Source organism: Chiloscyllium punctatum, chromosome 10 (genome assembly GCF_047496795.1).
Source record: "Chiloscyllium punctatum isolate Juve2018m chromosome 10, sChiPun1.3, whole genome shotgun sequence".
Classification (NCBI taxonomy): Eukaryota; Metazoa; Chordata; class Chondrichthyes; order Orectolobiformes; family Hemiscylliidae; genus Chiloscyllium; species Chiloscyllium punctatum.
Genome location: NC_092748.1, coordinates 51,889,183 through 51,911,723, shown reverse-complemented (window position 1 = coordinate 51,911,723; position 22,541 = coordinate 51,889,183). Strand labels below are relative to the sequence as shown.

General features: G+C 38.7%; 1 protein-coding gene across 1 annotated transcript in view; it reads right to left on the bottom strand.

Moving 5' to 3' along the window:
• ttn.2 (titin, tandem duplicate 2) overlaps positions 1 to 22,541 on the bottom strand; it is a 346,071-nt gene that overhangs the window by 75,877 nt on the left and 247,653 nt on the right. Inside the window, exons 194-227 of the mRNA XM_072579113.1 lie at positions 21,494 to 21,641; positions 20,500 to 20,677; positions 20,299 to 20,420; positions 19,563 to 19,850; positions 19,182 to 19,478; positions 18,883 to 19,069; positions 16,981 to 17,096; positions 16,472 to 16,771; positions 16,058 to 16,357; positions 15,852 to 15,957; positions 15,556 to 15,752; positions 15,152 to 15,457; positions 14,768 to 15,046; positions 14,364 to 14,663; positions 13,957 to 14,259; positions 13,413 to 13,787; positions 7,582 to 7,884; positions 7,074 to 7,373; positions 6,673 to 6,969; positions 6,298 to 6,582; positions 5,908 to 6,201; positions 5,523 to 5,822; positions 5,105 to 5,413; positions 4,787 to 4,977; positions 4,253 to 4,682; positions 3,670 to 3,978; positions 3,434 to 3,582; positions 2,550 to 2,582; positions 2,306 to 2,435; positions 1,913 to 2,212; positions 1,510 to 1,827; positions 1,116 to 1,412; positions 690 to 989; positions 23 to 337 (exon numbers count right to left, since the gene is read on the bottom strand). Coding sequence (XP_072435214.1) covers positions 23 to 337; positions 690 to 989; positions 1,116 to 1,412; positions 1,510 to 1,827; positions 1,913 to 2,212; positions 2,306 to 2,435; positions 2,550 to 2,582; positions 3,434 to 3,582; positions 3,670 to 3,978; positions 4,253 to 4,682; positions 4,787 to 4,977; positions 5,105 to 5,413; positions 5,523 to 5,822; positions 5,908 to 6,201; positions 6,298 to 6,582; positions 6,673 to 6,969; positions 7,074 to 7,373; positions 7,582 to 7,884; positions 13,413 to 13,787; positions 13,957 to 14,259; positions 14,364 to 14,663; positions 14,768 to 15,046; positions 15,152 to 15,457; positions 15,556 to 15,752; positions 15,852 to 15,957; positions 16,058 to 16,357; positions 16,472 to 16,771; positions 16,981 to 17,096; positions 18,883 to 19,069; positions 19,182 to 19,478; positions 19,563 to 19,850; positions 20,299 to 20,420; positions 20,500 to 20,677; positions 21,494 to 21,641 — 8,662 coding nt within the window. The remainder of the gene's footprint in view (positions 1 to 22; positions 338 to 689; positions 990 to 1,115; positions 1,413 to 1,509; positions 1,828 to 1,912; positions 2,213 to 2,305; positions 2,436 to 2,549; positions 2,583 to 3,433; positions 3,583 to 3,669; positions 3,979 to 4,252; positions 4,683 to 4,786; positions 4,978 to 5,104; positions 5,414 to 5,522; positions 5,823 to 5,907; positions 6,202 to 6,297; positions 6,583 to 6,672; positions 6,970 to 7,073; positions 7,374 to 7,581; positions 7,885 to 13,412; positions 13,788 to 13,956; positions 14,260 to 14,363; positions 14,664 to 14,767; positions 15,047 to 15,151; positions 15,458 to 15,555; positions 15,753 to 15,851; positions 15,958 to 16,057; positions 16,358 to 16,471; positions 16,772 to 16,980; positions 17,097 to 18,882; positions 19,070 to 19,181; positions 19,479 to 19,562; positions 19,851 to 20,298; positions 20,421 to 20,499; positions 20,678 to 21,493; positions 21,642 to 22,541) is intronic.

Below are 22,541 nucleotides of genomic sequence, written 5' to 3'. Positions count from 1 at the left end.
ACTACTAGAAATGGATACCAACCTATAGGATCTCTTGCTGTCACTGGGTCAGAAGGTGGGCTGGGAGGTCCAACACCTGCTGCATTAATGGCAAACACACGGAATTGATAATCTGAGCCTTCAATTAGGCCAGTTACTTTATAGGATACTCCAAGTGGCATAATCCTAATTGGATCCCGATTTACTCTGTTCCATCTCTTCCCAGTGGTGTCCTTACGTTCTAACCAGTAGCCAGTTACTGGAGAGCCACCATCATATTCTGGTTCTTCCCAGTTGACTACCATAGAATCGTAGGTCACACTGCTTATAGTCGGTTTGTCACAAGCTCCAGGTACAGCTTTAAAAAAAATACATTTGATTGTTATTTTCCAAATCTACAACAATCAGTATATTCTGACAATAGTTTTGAAAGCATAAGTGGAAAAATCCAAAATATTCATTAACTCCAGCACAAAATTTAAATAATTTTCATTAATGAGAAAGCCTGTACAATAACTGGTACAAGTTTTAATTTAAGCAATTTTGTTAATCCATAAACAATCTTGTACTATGAAATAAGAACTTAGCACTTAGGAGAAACAATTTTGTTAGCTATTATTAAATATGTAGATTTGAAATGTATGGATGCATTTGTATGCCAAGAATATTAGCATTTAGAATTTGTGCAGGAAATCTATTTTAGCACATACTAAACAGGTTTCTTGCTGTCTCTGGTTCACTGTCAAGCGGTTCACCAACACCATATTTGTTCTGAGCCATGATGCGGAATACATATTCATGTCCTTCCAGTAACTTGGGTACCGTGCAGATGCACTCTTTAACATCATTGTTAACCTGAATCCAAGTCCTTCTACTTGCTTCTTTCTTTTCAACAACATAGTTGGTGATCTTGGAGCCACCATCATCTTTAGGAGGTAGCCACGATAAAGTCATCTTTTCAGCACTTATTCCTTCAAACTTAATAGGACCAACTGGAGGACCAGGACGACCTAAGTATTAAAATAAGTCAAAATATTAATATTCTGAATGACACTTAGTACAGCAAATGCAAAGAATGCATGTCATTGGATTGTCAAAGCTAGAAATTAAAAGAGTCAAATATTACAAAAGATTACCCAGAACATTGAGTCTCATTTCTTTAGAAGCAGTTCCGAAATTATTTGTTGCAGTGAGCGTGTAAAGACCAGTGTCCTTTCGAAGGGACTGATGAATTGATAGAGTGCAACCATCCTCTGACACAATTTTGTTGACATGTTGATCATATTCTACTTTATTTTTGTCCTCTGGCTTTTGGACAGATGCCTTGTACCACGTCAAAGTTGGGAATGGTGTGCCCTTGACTTTGGCTACAATGCTGATGTCTGTATTTTGTTCTGCCTCTAAAAATTCATTAAGTTCAATTTCAGGTGGACCTAGAGAAGGGAATATTAAGGATACTCCAGTTAGGTTCTAATTCGGTATTTTCAATTGTTAACTTGTATATTATGATACAGTTCTGTTAGGACTTACATGTTTGATCTTTCACAGTAATAGGTCCAACAGAATTACATGGTTTACTGGCACCAGCTTCATTAACAGCTTTCACACGGAATTCATACTGCCCACCCTCAATGAGATCTTCTACTGTAAACTTGGTTTCTTCCACATCACGTCGATTGCATTGTTTCCAGCCTTCCTTCTTTTCTCCAGTAGGATCCAAGTAAAGACTTTCAATGATGTAGTGTGTTACTGGAGCGCCTCCATCCTTCTTTGGTGGCTTCCAAGTAAGTGAAACGGAATTCTTAGTCACTAAGCCAACTCTCAGTTTTGTTGGAGGCTCAGGAGGATCTGAAATATCAAAAAGTTATTTGTAAACAAAAAGTATAATCACTTTGAACTGGACAAGTGTATGTTTTTCAAATTATTAACTTACGAATTGGATCTCGAGCCTTGGTCCTCTGGATTGTTTCTACTGGTGCACCAACACCAAATCGGTTTTCTGCTCGGACACGGAAGAAGTATTCCTGCCCTTCAACAAGATCAGGCACAAGAAACGATGTGCCTGCACAGGCAGCGTTAGCTTTGACCCATGCCTTTCCTTCCACTGTCTTTTTCTCCACAACATAGCTCTTGATTCTATCTCCACCATCATTGTCTGGGGGCTTCCATGAAAGCCTACAAGTACTTCTTGTAATGTCGCTTACTTTGAGATCTTTTGGTGGTCCTGGCATATCTGTAACACACACAATGGTAATAAATTTAATGAACACACTAAACCATTACAAACATTCTCCTTCAAATACATTCTAATAAAAGAATGACATACCAAGAACATTTACTCTGACATGTGCTGTCTTTTGCCCGGCTTTGTTCTTTGCAGTAATACTGTAGCGACCAGAGTGGCTTCTATTACACTTTGGAATAATCACAGCTGTCTTAGTTTCAGTACCTTCAACCTACAAAAGAGAAAACGACGAATGAATAAACAGCAAATACAATGCAAATTCAAGTTTTAACTTTCCAAACTTTCAAATGTAATACTTCAAAAGAATTATGGGCTACATTATTACCTGGGCATCAGCTGGGAGATTATGTACTTCATCCTAAACAAAACATTAAAATATCAAATGTTATAAAATCTGCTAAATTCTTCTTTTTTAGAAAAGACTATGATTATTGCTGAATGATTTGTTCCATGCTTATAAATTGGTTCAATTTAATTTCAATCTATTTTTGGTCTAAACCCAACTTTTAAAAAAATTACTTCATGACATATGGGTGTCACTGGCTAGGCCAGCATTTATTACCCATCCTTATTGCCCTATAGAAACTGATAGCGAGCCACCCTCTTGGACAACTGCTGTCCACTTGTTGTTGGTACATCCGCAGTAATGTTAAGAAGGGAGTCCTACGATTTTGACCTAGTGACAGTGAAGACATGGGGATGCAGCTCCAAGTCAAGGTAGTGTGCTGCCTAGAAGGAAATTTGCAGGTGGTGGTATTTCTATGTATATACTACCCTGGTCATTCTAGATGGCTTGAGTCACAGGTTTCAGAGATGCTGTTGAAGGAACCTTGTTGAGTTGATGCAGTGTATATTGTAGATGGTACACACTATTACCACAGTGCATTGGTGAGTGGGAAAATCAATGTTGAAAGTGGTGGATCGGATACTAATCAAGTGGACCATTTTGACCTGGTTGAAGTTGAAATGTTTTGAGTGTTCTTGGAGCTGTATTCAGCTGAGCAATTGGAGACTATTCCAGTACATTCTTGATTTATGCCTTGTAGACGGCAGTTAGGATTTGGAAAATCAGGTGATGAGTTAATCCCACAGAATGTCCAGCCTCTGACCTGCTCGAGAAGCCATGGATATTTTGAATTTGGATGGCATCTAGAATTCCTGCCTTGGAGCTGTCAAGTCATAGCTACATACAATTAAAGTATTTCATACCTTCAGCACGGTCTTAGCTTGTCCTTCAAATTCCCAATTAATCTTTGGAGTAGGACGCCCTGTGACAACAGCTGGAATTCTCAAAGATGAGCCAGCAAGACAATTGAGGAGATCTTGTGCACCGAGCTCCAATGTTATAGTTGGTTCCTCTGCAAATTATGATGAAAAATATGATAGCTTCAGCTTTCAAAAATTGTGTTCCAACATTCTTTCATTCTAAATTTAGAGGCACATACCTAGAATTTCTTTCATAATTATTTCTGAAGTTGGTAAACTTGGTTCAGATTCTCCTGCAGCATTAACAGCTTTAATGCGGAACCTGTACTTTTTCAGTGCCTGTAGGTTGGGCACCACATATTCACAGTTAGGAATCAGTTTATCTGGATCGGATGCTCTTGTCCAATCAGGTGAACCCTCCTCTTGCATTTCAACAATATAGCCTTGAATTGGGCTATGACCATCTTTTTCTGGGCGTTTCCATTTAAGCGATATTGTATTCTTAGTTTTGTCAGTGACTTCAGGACAGGATGGAGCACTCGGTGGATCTTCAGGGGAAAAAAGTCATTTTTACGTTAATCTACCCTATTTTCTCAAGTATATCTGAAAATGTCCTTTTGATATTTGTTTGCCTTTAGTAGAAATATGAAACATCAAAAATATTTTACAAATGCTGCAGAATTTATCTTGTTAAAGTTAGTTATAATATTATCATATTTTTCAATGTATATAGATTATTTTAGGATATTTATCTTAGAGTTTTAATCAGTGCTCTTTCTTTAATTAAAATGAATAACATATATATCCAGAAATTAAACTTACATTTAGGATCACTTGCCAAAGCAGGGTCAGAAGGTTCACTAGGTGGTCCAACTCCAGCTGCATTTTCGGCCATGACTCTGAACTGATACTCAACACCTTCCAGCAAGCGAAGAACATTGAAGTTTAGGCCTTTTACAGATGGCTTTGTCACAGGAGCTCTGTTGACACGTGACCAATACACACCATCAATCTCTCTCTTTTCAATATAGTAACCGGTGATTGGAGAACCACCATTGTCCAATGGTGGTTCCCAAGATACAAGCATAGATGACCTTGTAACATCAGACACTTTTGGTTTACTTGGTGGTCCTGGGAGGCCAAATGGATCTTTGATTGTCACTTTATTAGACATACAGTCGTCACTAATTCCATACTTGTTTTCTGCTCTAACTCTAAACTGATATTCTCCATCAGTCGTTAGTTTCCATACCTAAGCAGAAGAAAATTTCGTTACACAAATGAAGTTCACTAAATGTATTAAGACAGATTATGAAAACATTGACTTAGTGAAATAATGTGAAAGAGAAACATTACGCCATATCGTCTTTCAATAATATAGTTTGTTATCTCCTCCCATTCAGATTTCTTCTTGCTTGCGTCACGCTTATCAACAATATAGTTAGTTATTTCACTGCCACCATTGTCCTCAGGGGCATCCCAGGTTAGATAGCAGGATTCTGCTTTGATGTCAGAAACTTTAAGATTTCTTGGTGGTGAAGGCTTATCTAAAGTTAAAAATAAAGTTCAACATCAATCAATATTTAAACTAAAACAGTCACTTTTTGAGAGTTTCTAATACAAGCTTCATAATATTGTCTCAAATTCTTTGTTGCAGTTGTTTCGCTTTCTCACCTAGAACGTTAACGTCCACAGATTGGGATGCTGTTCCAAGGCGGTTTGAGGCACTAACAGTGTAAGTATTTGTATCCTGACGAACAGCAGCAGGAATACTGAACTTAGTGTTTCCAGTTGTTCTTGAAGTGACTTGAGTTTCTATCTTCTGTCGGTCAGTTGGTTTATCTATAACTGTTTCACCTTTACTCCATTCAATTTTGGGGAAAGGAAGGCCTTCCACCTCAGCTGGAATGTCAATTGGTTCACCAGCCTTCACAGCAATAACGCTTTTCTTAACTTTCAGCCGCAGTCTTACAATTGGACGCACTGTTAGGACAATAAACAGTTCAAACAAGAATAAAGACATTGTAAAATTATGGAAGTTTGGAAGGTAGGAGCACAAAACAAAAAAAAAACACTAAATAAGTGCATGTACCTTCATCATCTTGCACTATTACATTAAGAGTAATTGATGGTTCACTTTCTCCAATTTCATTGGCAGCTCTGACACGGAAATCATACATGTTTAGATCTTCTAGATCCTCAACCATAAAAGTTGTATCTGGACAGATCACTTGGTTAACTCTCTCAAACTTAGGCTGGTCGTGTCTTTTCTTTTCAACAAAGTATCCTAACACAGGGCGACCACCATCATTTCGTGGGGGTTTCCATGTAAGTGTGACTGTTGACTTCGTCCTTTCTGTGTATGTAAATTTCTCAGGCGACGTTGGCGGGCCTATAATGAAAATGCACTTTCAATATAAACATGTAACACACATGCACAGAGATTATTTAGTTCTTTTGTTCACTTTATATCTTACCTAAAGGATCAACTGCAGCTATAGGTCCAAGTGTATCAGCAGGACCACAGCCGTATTTATTTTTAGCACAAATACGGAACATATATTCCTGTCCTTCAAGAAGACCAGTGATATCACACTTAGATTTTTCTGTCTCGATTGGTTGCCTCCAGGAATGCATTTTCGCATCCTTTCTCTCAATAACATAGCCAATGATATCGCTACCACCATCATCTATTGGTTCAGACCAGTTAAGTAATATCATCTTTCTTGTAACAACTACAGGTTTTAGATCCAGTATAGGTCCAGGCACATCTGGAAGAAAAATGATGTGAAGCATTAGATGCAATCAATTTATAGAGATAGGATAATAACCTATTTTATACTTATTTCATTAATTATATGTCTTACCTACGACATCCACTCGAGTCCAAGCAGTTTTGCTGCCACTGCTATTTGTACCAGTGACCAGGTATCTGCCAAAATCACTTCTTTGTGCATTTTTAATGATTAATTCTGTATTGGTACCAACTGTTTCAATAACAACCCGCTTTTCATCAAGTTTGCCTTCTTCCTTGGTCCATTTAATTTCTGGAGGTGGTCGACCTGTTACTATGGCAGGAAGTCTGAGTGGTTCTCCAGCTAATTTTAGAACACCTCCTTTCACACTTTCATGATACTCTACCATTGGAGGCTCTAAAAACAAAAGATGTGTTTATATAAAAAACAAAGATAAAATTCCAAAATACAAAACAAATCACAAGATATTTTCACAGTCTTCACTACCTCTCGGATCCATGACGGTTACAGCACTAGTAAGACCAGGAGCTCCTTCCCCTGCATTATTGACTGCAGTCACACGAATGATATAATCTGCATCTTCTCTAACCCCAAAGACTGTGTACTTGCGGTCTTTAACTAGTCTTTCTGTGCAGCGTGACCATTCCTTTGATCCAACAAGTTGCTTGTCAACATGATAACCATTGATTTCACCACCACCATCATAGACAGGAGGGTCCCAGATTACTTCTATTGATGTTGCAGTTGTATCCAGGACACTAGGTATTGGTGGCCCAGGTGGCACTTAAAAAAGGAAAGGAATGCATTATTAATTGTGAAACAAACAAGATGTGCATTAAAAAAGTTCTGTTTTTTAGTCTGCCAGCTTTTGCTAAGCCAGTACTTACAAATTGGATCCCGTGCTGTCTTGGGATCTGAAGGTGGACTGAATTTTCCAGGGCCAGCTGCATTTTCGGCACAGACTCTGAATAAATATGTTAATCCCTCCATGAGACCTTCAGCTTTTACTTCAAGAGCATTTAACAAGTTTTTATTGACACGAGTCCAATGCGTACTGTTAATTTCTCTTCTTTCAATCCAGTAGCCTAAAATAGGACTACCATTATCTTTTGGTTCTTTCCATGTAACGACCATACTATTTCTAGAAACATCCACCACTTCAGGTTTATCAGGGGCCTCAGGAGGATCTAAATCAGGAAAGACAAGGATTAGTAAATTGCTGTACAAGTACCAATAGTTTGATAACAACTATTATTGGCAATACAAATTGGAAAGTATATTATATCAGCAAAATAATGTTCTTCAACAATGATTGTGACAAGTAAAACTTCAAAATAACTTTAAGCATTACAATGTATATAATGATAAACTTGGGAAAGAAAAGTTAAAACTTACTAAATGGATCTTTGGCAGTAAACGGTTTTGAGACACAAAATGGGCCATGACCAAATTTATTTTCTGCTGCTACGCGGAAAATGTAATCTTTTCCTTCAATAAGTTTTGTCACATGATATTTGCAATGTCTAAGAGTTGATGTTATGGAAATCCAGCTGAGTTCAGCTTTGGAATTATCTTTCTTCTCCAAGATATAGTTGAGAATCTCACTACCACCATCGTCCAAAGGAGGGTCCCATACGCATATGACAGTATTTTTTCTGGGTTCCTCAAACACGAAGTTGACTGGTGGACCAGGTGTGTCTAGAATGTCACATAAAAAAACCCCGTAAATTATGGTAATAGCGGCAACAGTAAGTGTTTGCATTTTGGCAACTTCATATCAAAATACAACTGTAGGCCAGATAGTTTGACTTCTGTCATGGTGATTCTTAACTGCTCTCTGGGCAAATTAGAGATGGACAATGAATACTAGCCTAGCCAATGATGTCCATGTCCTGTGAATGAATAAAACAAAAGGTGGCAGGATTAATCATTAAGGAGGCAATGGCATGGCACTTGAAAAAAAAACAATCAAGAAAAGCCAGCATGGTTCTCTAAAGGGATATCCCAGTTAGTAAAACTATTGGAGTTCTCCGAAAGATAATGTGCTGTGGATAACTGGGAACTTGCTGACCTTTGTAATTTCCTGGAATGCATTTTGACAAGGTACCACATAAAAGGTTATTGCTTAAAGTACATGGCATGGGGATAATGTAGTAGCATGCTGGCAAAAAAAAAGTATGGATAAATGTGTCTTGGCAGAATGGTTCTGTCCTGGGGCATCATAGAGTCACAGAGTTATAGAGATGTACAGTTCGGAAACAGACCATTTGATCCAACTCATTCATGCTGACCAGATATCCCAATCCAATCTAGTCCCACCTGCCAGCACCCGGCCCATACCCCTCCAAACCCTTCCTATTCATATACCCATCCAGATGCCTTTTAAATGTTTAAATGTTACAATTGCACTAACCTCCACCACTTCCTCTGGCAGCTCACTCCATACATGTACCACCCTCTGCGTGAAAATGTTGCCCCTTATGTCTCTTTTATATCTTTCCCTGCTAACCATAAACTTCTGCCCTCTTGTTCAGGACTCCCTTACCCCAGGGAAAAAAAACTTTGTCTATTTATCCTATCCATGTCCCTCATGATTTAATAACCTCTGGAAGGTCACCCCTCAGCCTCTGACACTCCAGCGAAAACAGCCCAACCTATTCAGCCCCTCCCTATAGATCAAATCCTCCACGCTGGCAATATCCTTGTAAATCTTTTCTGAACCCTTTCAAGTTTCACAACATCTTTCCAATAGGAAGGAGACCAGAATTGCACGCAATATTCTAACAGTGGCTTAACCAATGTCCTGTATAGCCGTAACATGACCTCCCATCTCCTGTACTCAATACTCTGACCAATAAAGGAAAGCATACCAAATGCCTTCTTCACTCCCCTATCTACCTGCGACTCCACTTTCAAGGAGCTATGAACCTGCACTCCAAGATCTCTTTGTTCAGCAACACCCCTGAGGACCTTACCATTAAGTGTATAAGTCCAGCTAAGATTTGCTTTCCCAAAATGCAGCACCTCGCATTTATCTAAATTAAACTCCATTTGCCACTTCTCAGCCTATTGGCCCATCTGATCAAGATCCCATTGTAAGCTGAGATAACTGTCTTCACTGTCCACTACACCTCCAATTTTAGTGTCATCTGCAAACTTACTAACTATACCTTTACGCTCATATCCAAATCATTTACAGAGGAACCTTGATAATCCGCATATCAATTATTCAAGTATCAGATGATCTGAAGGGGATCTCAAGGTACCGATAGAAACACTATGTCAAAGAGCAAAAGAGCTCATCGCATCTTTTGTTTACAGGTACAATGATTAAAAATGAACATGGCTCACTGAAATGCTGCCGAGAACACTCCTGGACAGTCCAGGCACCGTATCCAAATGACTGACATCCCGCCCTCTCTCTCTCACCACACTTTCCTTAGAGTTACACATAGGGATGTATCCTATCACCCCCCCTCCCCCCCCACTTTCCCAGACAATCTCTCCAACCATTGCCTTTACAGGGCAAAGGTGGAATCTATCAAAAAAGTTGTGTGTGTGTAGGTGTGTGTATGTGGAGACTTATTGCACAAAGGCAGCAGCAATCTTACTGTTGGTGTACAATTAACCAAATAATCAATTATTCGAATGAAATAATGCCCATCCATCTCTTTCGGATAATCGAGGTTGCTCGTATATAAATGATGAAAAGTAGTGGACCCAGCACCAATCCTTGTGGCACTCCACTGGTCACAGGCCTACAATCTGAAAAACAACCCTCCTCCATCACCCTCTGTCTTCGACCTTTGAGCCAGTTCTGTATCCAAATGACTAGTTCTCCCTGTATTCCATGAGATCTAACCTTGCTAACCAGTCTCACATGGGAACCTTGTCGAATGTCTTACTGGAGTCCATATAGATCACATGTGCTGCTCTGCCCTCATCAATCCTCATTGTTATTTCTTCAAAAAACTCAATCAAAGTTGTGAGACATGATTTCTCATGCACAAAGCCATGTTGACTATCCCTAATCAGTCCTTGCAAATTTTTATTAATTAATGTCAGGGTCAGTATAAAAGCAAAAGAAAAAGCACACAATGTGGTGAAGGTCAGTGAGAAGCCAGAGGATTGGGAAGCCTTTAAAAAACAGAGAGGATAACATAAAAAGCAATAAGGGTAGAGAAGATGAAATATTCAGCCAAGCTAGTCAGTAATACAAATGTAGATTGCAAGAGCCTTTTAGTTATATAAAAGGTAAGAGTGAGGTATTGGATCACTGAAAAATGAGGCTGGAGAAGTAATAATAGGGAATAAAGAGATGACAGAGGAACTGAACAGGTACTCTACATCAGTCTTCATGGTGGAAGACACCAGCAACATACCAGAAGAGAGACAGGAGAGACAGAAGGCAGAGGTGAGTGTAATGGTCATTACTAAGGAGTAGATTCTAGTGAAGCTGAAAGGCTTCTTTTGGAAAAATTCTTTTAGGAATCACTGGAGGCAGTGAAGGTCTTGGAGGACTGCAAAATGACTAATGTAACATTCCTATTTAAGAAGGAAGGGAAGTCGAAGATGGGAAATTATAGACCAGTTAGCCTGACCTTGGTCATTAGTAAGATTTCAGAGTCCATTATTAAGGATGAGATTGCAGAATACTTGCAAGTGCATGGCACAATAGTGCTGAGTCAACATGGCTTTGTTAAGGGGAGGTCATGCCTGATAAATCTGTTAAAATGATTTGAGGTGGGTAACGAGCAAGTTAAACAAAGGAGAGCCAATGGACATGACCTGTTTAGATTTCCAGAAGGCCTTTGACAAGGAGCCGCACAGGTGACTGCTAAGTAAGATAAGAGCCCATGGTGTCAGATGCAAAATACTTGCATAAATAGAGGATTGACTGGCAGAATGGGGATTACGAGGTCTTTTTCGGGATGGAACTGGTGACTAGCAGAGTTCCTCAGGGCTTGATTCTGGAACCACAACTATTCATGTTATATGTTAAAGACCTGGACAAAGGAACTGAGGACATTGTTGCTACGAATGTGGACAACACGAAGATGGGTGGAGGGACTGGTAGTGTTGAGGAAGCAGGAATGCTGTAGAAGGACTCAGACAGTCTAAGAGATTGGGGAGAAAAGTAGCAGATGGAGAACAATGTGATTAAGTGTGAGATTACGCACGTTGGCAGGAAGAATAGAGGTGTACACTATTTCCTAAATGGGGAAAGGCTTCAGAAATCTCAAGCACAAAGAGATTTAGGAGTCCCAGTTCAAGACTCTCTGATGGCTAACATGCAGCTTCAGTTGACAGTTAGGAAGGCAAATGCAATGTTAGCATTCATTTCAAGAGGGCTGGAAGACAAAAGGAGGAATGTGCTGTTGAGGTCAAACCATAATCGGAATATTGTGAGCAGTTTTGGGCCCTGTACCTAAGGAAAGATTTGCTGGGCTTGGGTTTAGGGGAGGTTTCCAACAATGATCCTGGGAATAAAGGTTTGTCATATGAGAAGTGGATGAGAACTCTGGATTCTGTACTCAATGGAATTTAGAAGAATGAAGGAGGATCTGACAGAATACTGAGGGGCCTGGATAGAGTGGACATGGACAAAACATTTCCACTAGTAGGAGAGACTAGGATCCCAGGGCAGAGTCTCAGAGTGAAGGGATGACTCTTTAGATTTGTGATGAAGAAGAATTTCTTCAGCAGAGGGTAATAAATCTGTGGAACTTTTTGCTGCAGAGGGCTATGGAGCAAAAATTATTGAGGGTCTTTAAGACAGAAATAGATAGGTCCTTGACTAGTAAGGGGATCAAAGATTATGGGGAGAAGGCAGGTTGAGAAACATATCATCCACGATAAAATGGCAGAACAGACTCAATTGGCTGAATGGTCTTACTCTGATCCTATATCTATGGTCTAATTGCTTAGATGTCAAGAGTTGAAGAAATACTAGCTATTTTTGTAGATGATACAAAGATAGGTAGGAAATTATGTTGTCATGAGGACATAAGAAGATTGTGCACTGATATAAGTCAGTTGAATGATTTGGCAAATGATTGAGTGTAATACTGTAAAATGTGAATTTGTTTACTGTACCAGGAAGAACATAAAAACAGTTTTACCTAAATGGATGACTACAGAATTTTGAGGTGCAGAGGCTTCTACTACATGAGTCAGAAATAATTAACATGCAAGGAAAGCAAGTAATTGAGCAGACTACTAGTTTGCCATCCTTTATTTAGATTAGATTCTCTACAATGTGGAAACAGGCCCTTCGGCCCAACAAGTCCACACCGCCCCTCCGAAGAGAAACCCATCCAAACCCATTCCCCAAATCCCAACTCTATATTTACCCCTGACTAACACACCTAATTTAACAGTTAGGCAATTTAACATGGCCAATTCACCTGACCTGCACATCTTTGGATTGTGGGAGGAAACCGGAGTACCCGGAGGAAACCCATGCAGACACGGGGAGAATGTGCAAACTCCACACTGACAGGCGGGAATCGAACCCAGGACGCTGGTGCTGTGAGACAGCAGTGCTAACCACTGAGCCACCATGCTGCCCTGATTATGACAACAATTGAACATGAGTAAAAATGTTATGCATAGCTGTACAGGACATTGATGAGATCACACCTCGATTACTGGGGGATGTTTCAGTCTCATTGTTTAAAATAGGATCTAAATGCAATGGAGGTCGAATATTGGAGATTTACGAAATTGATTCCTGGAATGAAGAGGTTGTCTAATAGAAGCTGGACAGAATGGCCTGTCTGCACTGGAGTTCAGAAGAGTGAGCGGTAAGTTGATAGAAGAATATAAGATTCTGAATGGCCTTTACAAGGAGAATGCAGAAACGTTATTTTCTCTTTGGATCAGTAGAGAACTTGGGGCACTGTTAAAAATTAGGAGCTGCCCTTTTAGGATAGTGATGAGGAGAATGCTTTTCTCTAAAAAGGGTGTGTAACCTTGGGACTCCACCTCAGAAGTTAGGCGAAGAGGAATCATCAAGTATCTTTAAGGCAAAAGCAGATAGGTTTTTGCAAGGTAATGGAATCAAAAGTTATTGGGTTTGGATGGGGATGTGGAATTTGGAAAGATAAGTAAATCAGCTACAATGTTATTAAATGGTACAGTGAATTTGAGATCCTTCTGCTCCTTACGTGAATGTTTGTAAAATGATAGTGTAACATTTATGAAAAATTTGTATAACATCATACCTAGGACATTAACGTCACAACTGGCATGGGCAACACCATGGTCATTTTCTACTTTGATGGTAAATTTTCCATAGTCTTTTCTGATGGAATCGCGAACCATTATTTGGGACTCTCCTCTTCTGCTGTTATCAACAGTTAAACGTTCTGGTAAGCTGAGAGAAAATGGTTCCTCAACTTCAGCTTCCTTCTTTCTAGTTGGTATTATTTTCTGTACTCTCTTTTTGATTTCTTCAGGTCTAATTGTTTCATCATTTCGAAGCCACGTCACAGTTGGATAAGGCGATCCCGAAATATGGGCCAGAAGACTAATTTCATCACCTCTTCTGACATTTAATCCAAACTGAAGGTTTCCAACGAGGAAGACCTTTGGTGGATCTGTACAGAAAAGCAAAATAATTGTTAAAAAAACTTCTCTGTTCAATTGCTCAGTCTTCAAAGGACTACAGAATTCTTTCCTCAGCTGTTTGTTTATGAAAATGAAGCATTTAGGTTATTCCTCATTTAATGACTTTTCAGAACCTCACATGCAGAAAAAAGCACTCACCAATTGGGTCCACTGCTTTGATTCCTGGAGTTATTCTTGAAGGATCACTGATTCCAGCAATATTCTCAGCACGTGCACGGAACTGGTATTCCTTTCCTTCCGTAAGATTTTTAACAGTGTAAGACAGAACAGGAACCAAGTACTCATTGCATCTCTCCCACTCCTCACTTCCTTTAGCTAGCTTTTCTATGATATAGCCCATGATTTTGCAGCCACCATCATAAAGAGGAGGTTTCCATGTGAGTGTCACTGATTTTGAAGTTGGATCCAGGGTCTCCAGGTCAATTGGTGGATCAGGGCGTTCTAATGAAAATTACATCCATAAATGAGTATTCAAAGTATTGCAATGATTGTAGACTATATAGATATATTTTGTTTAATGACAATTTTTCTCTGAGTGTACTTACGCTTTGGATCCTCTGCAATAACAGGGTTGCGAAGTTCAGTGTATTCACCACCACCAATTTTGTTCACAGCCTTTACTCGGAAATAGTATTCACAATTTGGAATAAGATCTTTTACTGGCCAGCTTAGTTTATTCTCACCAGACATTACTGGTGTATACGTTCTTCTGCCAGCCTCACGACGTTGAAGAACGTAATGAAGAATTGGGCTGCCACCATCATACTCTGGAGGATCCCAAGTTATTTTGCAAGAACTCTTCGTGATATCATTTGCTCTTATATCCTTACATTTACCAGGCAATCCTTAATTAAAACAAAATGAAAATGTATTATGTTTGTCTAAAAGTAAGCTTCTCAGACAAGGAAATAAACAGTCATGTTTACTTCCATTTCACTTGAATATTTACCTATGACTTTAACGTTGATGGTGCCTGTTGCTGAACCCAGTTTGTTTTCCAAATTAATAGTATAGACACCAGCGTCAGCATGAACACTGTTCGTAATCTCAAGGGATGCAAGGGTATAGGCGCTCTTCATAGTCACCCTATCATCTGCTTTGAATTCTTTTCCATTCTTATACCATAAAATAATTGGTGTTGGTACAGCTCTAAAGGTTACAGGGATGTTCAATTTCTCACCCTCTACCACAGTTATATCTTGAGTTTGCACATCAATGCTTGGATTACCTATGGAAGGAATTTTTCAAAATTTTAATGCTAAATGTCATTTTATTTATTGAAGAACAATTTAAGCTTAAGAAAGCAACCATTTTAAAAGAAATCAGTTCTTACAGTCAGAATCCTTCGCCACAACATTTTCTGAAATTTCAGATGGATCACTTGCTCCAATGGCATTCACAGCCCTAACTCTGAAGACATATTCCTTGTCAGGGATGACACCTTCTACTGCTTTATACTTCAGGTCCTTGACTGGGCGAGAATTAATTCTCATCCATTTCTCTGTTCCTGGTTCACAAAGCTCAATATGATAGCCAATAATAGGGCTACCGCCATTTTTCTCTGGTGGTTTCCACTCAATAGATATATGATCTCTGCTTGCATCTGTCACGTGTAGTTCAAGAGGAGGAGATGGAGGACCTGGATACAACAAAATTATATTAAATATTATCTGCAACTTGTTTTCAAAATTTAAAGTAATTCACGTGATACCATTTTTAATTTCAGTTTCTACTCACTAGTTGGGTCCTCAATTGTAAGCAAATCAGTTGGTTCACTTGGATGGCCACAGCCAGCTTCATTCTCAGCACGAACTTGGAATTGTACTTCAGTGCCCTCGATTACGTCTGTGACTCTAAAATTGCATTCTGGTCCTGGAGTCTTGCCAGCTTTAACCCAGCGAGTTCCTAATTTCTCTTTCTTTTCAATTACATACCTATACAAACATTGCATGGGATTCATTAGTGTACATTATAAAAAAGAAACTATGACTTGTTGAAAGTGTGCTGAACAATAAGAAAAAAGCTAAAATGACCTCTGTATTGGTCGTCCACCATCATTTTTGGGAGCTTCCCATTTAAGTTCAACATGTCTCTTCGTTACATCCACAACTGTGAGAGCATAAGGTGGCCCAGGAGTTGCTGGAGAGAAATCAAAATATATATGTCAGATGTAAAGAACTCAAACAAGGAAATAATTATATAAAGGGAAAGAGAAATTCATAACCACTGAAAAACTTACTGAAGGTATCTTTTGCAAGTACTGAATCTTCCAACTCACAGTATTCACTCTGTCCAACTGCATTTTCAGCAGCAACCCTGAATACATACAGAGAACCTTCTGAAAGAGGTGTAACTGTGTACTTGATATCTTTTACTGTTGTGTCAACAGTTTGCCAGCCTTTTCGTCTTACATCCCTTTTTTCTACTATGTAGTTTGTTATTGGAGAGCCACCATCCTTTTCTGGAGGTGTCCATTTAAGATCAGCAGTATTCTTTGTGATGTTAACAACTTGTAACCAACGTGGAGGTGAAGGAGGATCTGTGTGGAAGTAAACAACTCTTGTATTTAAAGAAAAAATGAGTTTTTGCATTTTCCAAAGTTATCCAAAGTTGAAATGCAATACATATGGCCTATAAATTGAGTAAAACTTACTTAATCTATCCTTGCACAGCACAGGATCACTGGGTTCACTAGGCTCGCTTTCACCAACTTTGTTAACAGCTCTAACACGGAATGAGTATTCTTGTTTCTCCATCAATCCTTTCAGGAAATATTCAGTGATAGGAATACCTTCAGCTACTTTAACCCAATCCTCTGTTCCACTCTTCAGCAGCTCAACAACATAAGACTCAATCTTTGCTCCTCCATCATGCTCTGGTTTCGTCCAATTCAGGAACGCTGAAGTCTTCATGACATCTTTAACATTAGGTTTTCCAGGAGGCCACGGTGGGTCTATAAATGAATGTACATGAAAATTATTGGTCAATGCTTAGGTAAACATGACATGGTCAATTCTATTGTGCCTTGCATATACTCAAAGAATATTGGAATCTTGCAGGAACAATTTCCAATATTTTCAGGTTGCATTCAAAATCTTAATGCCAAAATTTACTCTAAGACATAAAAATATTATGAAACTTGAGTTGAAAATATGCACTTACCGATTGGATCCTTCACCAGGATTGGGTCTGTTTCTTTGCTCGGCTTGCCAGGACCAGCTAAGTTCTCTGCTAGAACACGGAACTTATACTTCTTCTTCGCAGTAAGTCCTTTGACCCTGTTGAAAGCAAAACATGAACACACACGTGTTAATTTGCATGCATTGTATTTATCTAATATTCTGCTGTCTGTAATGATCAGAATGACAAGATTGTTTTTGCTCAGGTGAATTGTTCAACTAGTTGTAGTTATCAAAAATTTTTTTCAAAAGTATTCTGATAGCCACAATGCAGCTACATTTGTCATCCTTTTCAGTCTTAACAAAACAAAACTAACACATGTTTAGCAAATAAGCAGAAAATCTCCCGTGCTTTCATTTATATAGTGCCTCTGACATAGTAAAATCTCCCCAAGATGTAAATGTTTGACATTGTACTGGAAAAGGAGAAATCTTGACAGGAAAACTAAAATTAAATCAAGGACATAGGCTTTAAGGATCATAGCCTTTCATGGCTACCACGTATTTGAAAATACTTTACAGCCAACAAAGTACTTTTGAAACATGTTGACTGTTAATTGTTGTAAAAACCCAACTGGTTCACTCATGCTTTGGGGATGAAATGTGCCATCCTTAAGTGGTCTAGCCTATGTGTGACTCCAGATCCACAGTAATGTGGCTGATTATTAATTGGTGGCCTAGCCAGTGATGCCCACAATCCATGAACAAAGGAAGTCACATTTGTCTTTTCTTTTATTTACTTATGGGACACAGACGTTGTGGCTGGCTACCATTTTTATTATTACCCGTCCCTAGCTGCCTTTGAACGGAGTGGCTTGCTAGGCCATTTTAGAGGGCTGTTGTGAATCAACCACATTGCTGTTGGTCCGGAGTCACGTGCAAGTCAGACCAGATAAGGAAAGCAGATTTCCTTCCCTGAAGTGCATTAGTGAGTCAGATGGGTCGTTTTGACAATCAGGTAATGGTTTCGTGGTCATCATTAGATTCTTAATTCCAGATTTTGATCTGATATTCAATCAAAATCTATGGAGGAGTCCACTGATGTGGAAATACCATAGAATTCAATGTCATTTAAAAAAATTCATTCACTATACAAACATGGTGGCAAAACCAGCATACATTGTTCATCCCTAACTATACTTGAGAGGTGGTGATGAATTAGTTTCTTGAACAGATATGAATGAGTTGTAGATTTGCTGACAGTGCCCATAGTCATCAGCATATATGTGGAAAGATGATGTTGTATTTTCACTGAGGGTTGCATGCCAATAAGAAAAAGAAGGGAGGGGCAACAATAGAATATTGGGCAAATCCAGAGATAATGAAACAACAGGATTTGGTCAAGTTGTGGATTTGGTCAAGTGACACAGACAATTTATGGTCACATAAGCTTGAAGTTCAGATTACAGTATAACCTTGATTATCTGAACGACACAGGTGTGGAGTATTTTGCTCGGATAATTGAATGTTCGGATAATCGAATGTTTGGTTAACTGATCAGATGGCCACGGGGAGCGGCCCAGGCATCGGAACCTTGAGATCTTGTCTGTAATCCGAAAATTGGATTATTGATGTTTGAATAACCGAGGTTATGCTGTATAGCTAACCTCTCAGCCCTGGTTTCCCTTGTGTGCTACCAGCTTCAAGATATGAATGGCACAGTGTCGGTGTTCCCATTAAATTGGGGTCCATAAACAAACTGATGAGCTTAGGAATATGAACTAATCTGAGAGAAGTTTTAGTTTTATACATTTTACCATGAAGAATGCCATGGGAGATAAATCATTTCTAGTCAAATCATCAGCACAGACATCTCAGATATCACAACATATTGCCAAACATTTCAAAATGTGGTTCACTTCTAAATTGTCATTGTCATAAGTACCTGAAATTTGTGTCTTTAACAGGTATCTTGTTGCATCTAACCCATTTGTCAGTTTCTGGATCATATCTTTCAACATAATATCCAGTGATTGGGCTACCACCATCTTCCTCTGGTTCAGACCAAGTCAATGTCAATGAATCCTTAGTAATATCTGAGCCTTGCAGACGTGTTGGAGGACCAGGTGGATCTAATATACAAGCATATTTCCAAGGGTTTTTAAAACATCTAAATAGCATACTATGTAAAATTTAAGTAACAAATTTTAGAATTATCAAGTTAAAAATAATAGTCTTTCTTACCAAAAGCATATTTAGCAATAATTGGAGCATGCTGAGCTGGTTCTCCGATGCCATACATGTTTTCAGCACGAACTCTGAATGTATATTCTTTTAATGGTGTGAGGTGTGTTGCTTTGAATTTTGTTTCTTTGATAGTTGATGACAGCTTGTTCCATATTTCACTAGTTCCTGCTTTACATTCCACGATATAATTTGTAATGTGTGAACCACCATCATCTCTAGGTGGATTCCATGTCAAGACACAGCTCTCATTTGTAATATCAGTGATATCAAATGCAGCTGGTGGCCCAGGTTTGTCTGTAAATAAAATAAATAGTATGTGTTTGAGTGAATTTATTTATTGCAAGAATTGGATACCTTTAATAAAAGCATTTTAGATACCTAGAATATTGACTTCAACAACAGCAGTGGCACGGCCGCTAGTGTTTACTGCCTCGATAATATAGGGACCACTGTCGCTCCTTGTGGTATTTGTGATTGTCACAGTGGAATGACCAGGTTTTGTCTCAATTGTTATTCTGTCGTCAGGTTTCAGAATGTAATCAGCTTTTGTCCAAGTAATTCTAGGTTCAGGTTTGCCAGAGATAAAAGCTGGGAGCTCAACCTTTGTTCCGGCTTTCACAGTGATGCCAGCAAGCAGTTTAACATCAAGATGAATCTCTGGAGCCTCTATTGAGGAAAGAAAAAAGCATGTTAATAATTTTGTTCATACATGATGCATTGCAAAGGGTAATTGCAGGTTTAACTCAGTACAACTTTGCTTTTATTGTGAAACCACATTTGTTCAATAGTTGATTGTAGAATCATGCATGAAAATTGTACAGCTGATTTGTGGCTCTTCCAAGTCCACAGTTATTAAAATGAATTCATCAGCAAATTAGAATTGTCAATAGAATTCTGTGTGGATGCATAATCCATTTGATTTAACAATGCATTTCAGCTCTCTTATTCTGTTTTCTTATAGACTAATCCAACTTGCAAAAGAGACAATGCTTAACATAATGTGCGTATTTGTGAATTAAATCTGATGACACAGCAGAATTGTAATCTATTAATAAAGCTTAGCTCTATCAAAAAATGTGTTATGGAAAAATAATTTATAATAGCAATAATGTACCTTTTGGATCGATTGCTTGTATATCATCTGTGGGTTTACTTGGTTTGCTGGCACCTTGTCTGTTCAAGGCTTTAACACGGTAAGAATACCATTCCCCTTCATTGAGACCTTTCACTTCGAACCTATTCAACAAATAGCCAATTTTAGCATTTTTGATGTACTATTTATAGCAAATATTTGAAAAGGAGGTATGTAACGAACCTCAATTCATTAACTGGATCTCCACATGACTCCCACTTTTCAGCACCACGTTGGCACCTCTCTACTAAATATCCTTTAATTTTTGACCCTCCATCATATTTTGGTGGTTCCCATGTAAGGGTAATTCCTCTGGCAGATGGATTTCTCCATCTAACATTTTCTGGTGGATCTGGAACAGCTGCAAAGTACACAATTACAAATTAATATTTTGAGTTCAAAAGTGTCAAAAAATAATTAAAGCGCACTCCTTCGGATATAAATCAAATTATAATTACCAGCAAAACAGATAATTCAATGCAAATTATATTCAATTTTCTGAATAATGATTTGGTGAAATATATAGAAGCTAGAAGATAAAGAGATAATCAGAGAATCACTAAGTGTGGAAGCAGGCCATTTGGCCCATCAAGTCCACACTGACCGTATGAAGAGCATCCCATCCAGAAGATATGGAAACTCCACACAGTCAGTTACCCAAGGTTGGAATAAAACCCAGGTCCAAGGTGCTGAGGCAGCAGTGCAAACCACTGAGCTACTGTGCTGTCCTAAAGAAAGGATGGGATTGTCTTTCCAGTATCAGCGCTTTGGTGAGGAATGATTTTTGTTATATCCATCATCACTACAGCATCTCCAAACTAATTTCCTGAATGCGATTGTAGGTTCATGGTGGGAATACTGCCACACCTCAAGGGACAGTTTTAAGTACAGAAGCGTTTTGAGGATCAGTCTACTGGCTTCCTGGTAGATGTCTGCAGAGACAGAGTTGCAAACAAAGCAAGGGAAGGGATCCAAAATGGTAAAATAAGGGCATGCTAGAAGTTCCACTCCAGCACTGAGGAATGCAGGGGTCTCCCTGGTACCACCTCACAGAGACAGTAACTGATAAAGACCAGAGGGAATTCAACTTAGGGATTATATATAGAGAATAGATAAAGTAATATTTTCAGTATAAATCACTATAAATTCAGTATAAATACAAATGATGAATACTTACTTGCTGGTGCAGAAACATTAACAGGTTCATCAATATATGCAGGTTCTCCTGGGCCACATTTGTTACAGGCAGCAACTTTAAACAGGTAGTCTTTTCCTTGGACGAGGTCTGGGACAGTAAATTCTAAATCTTGGATTTTGTCAATTACCTAAACAGCACAAAATATGATGAGTCATCAGAAACATAACAAACATTGATAAACATTAATAGAAATATTGCTATCACTTCTGTTAAACACAGCCAAATCCCACTTTTTCCCTCTGTAGATGATGTACAATAGACTGAAGGGCCACTTTCACTTTCTGGGTAGCTTCATATTAACCACAGACCTAGTACTGATGCGTGGAAGGGCATTGGTATACAGCTTTAGAGGAGTTCCAGATCAAAGATTCAATGAAGCTCAAGAAAAGCCTTTGGTCTTAATTGGTTTGAATTGGTTTGAATTGCTGACACCCCTTTAATTTCAGTATGGAACACAAGCAGTCTAATCAAGCACCTTTCCATCAGATAGAGAGGAAATTGAAGCAAATGGGATGCTAATAGTCACCTCACTTCAAGATTGACCTATTTGTAGGCTCAACACTGGCTGAATAAAGAACGTTGGAATGTCTTGAAGAAACATAAGAGGACATTGGTCCAACAAGCATCTTTTATATTTTCTCTCTGCAATGCCGGGAAAATGAGTATTTCTAAACAGCTTTGAAGAGAATTTGACAGAAGAAAACAAGACTGGACTAAAAAAGACAGAAAATTTTGCAAGTGACTTTGAATAAAAATGCTTAAATCTGCACTGAAATCTCATGGTGCAGAAAAGTACTGACATGGGATTGACCTCAATATTGTAATGGATAAAGTTGATAGCAAAAATGGAGCTACCTGTGAACTGACACCTGAATAGATCTATTCTTGCTTGTTTTCATCAATATCTCAGTCTGTGGACTTTGGCTTGCAATATTATTTTCCACAGGAGACAGCCTAAACTCTTTTATTGAAAAAAGCTTACAATTGTTGAATCATTAGTTTGATATATATGCGTTCACCTCAAAGG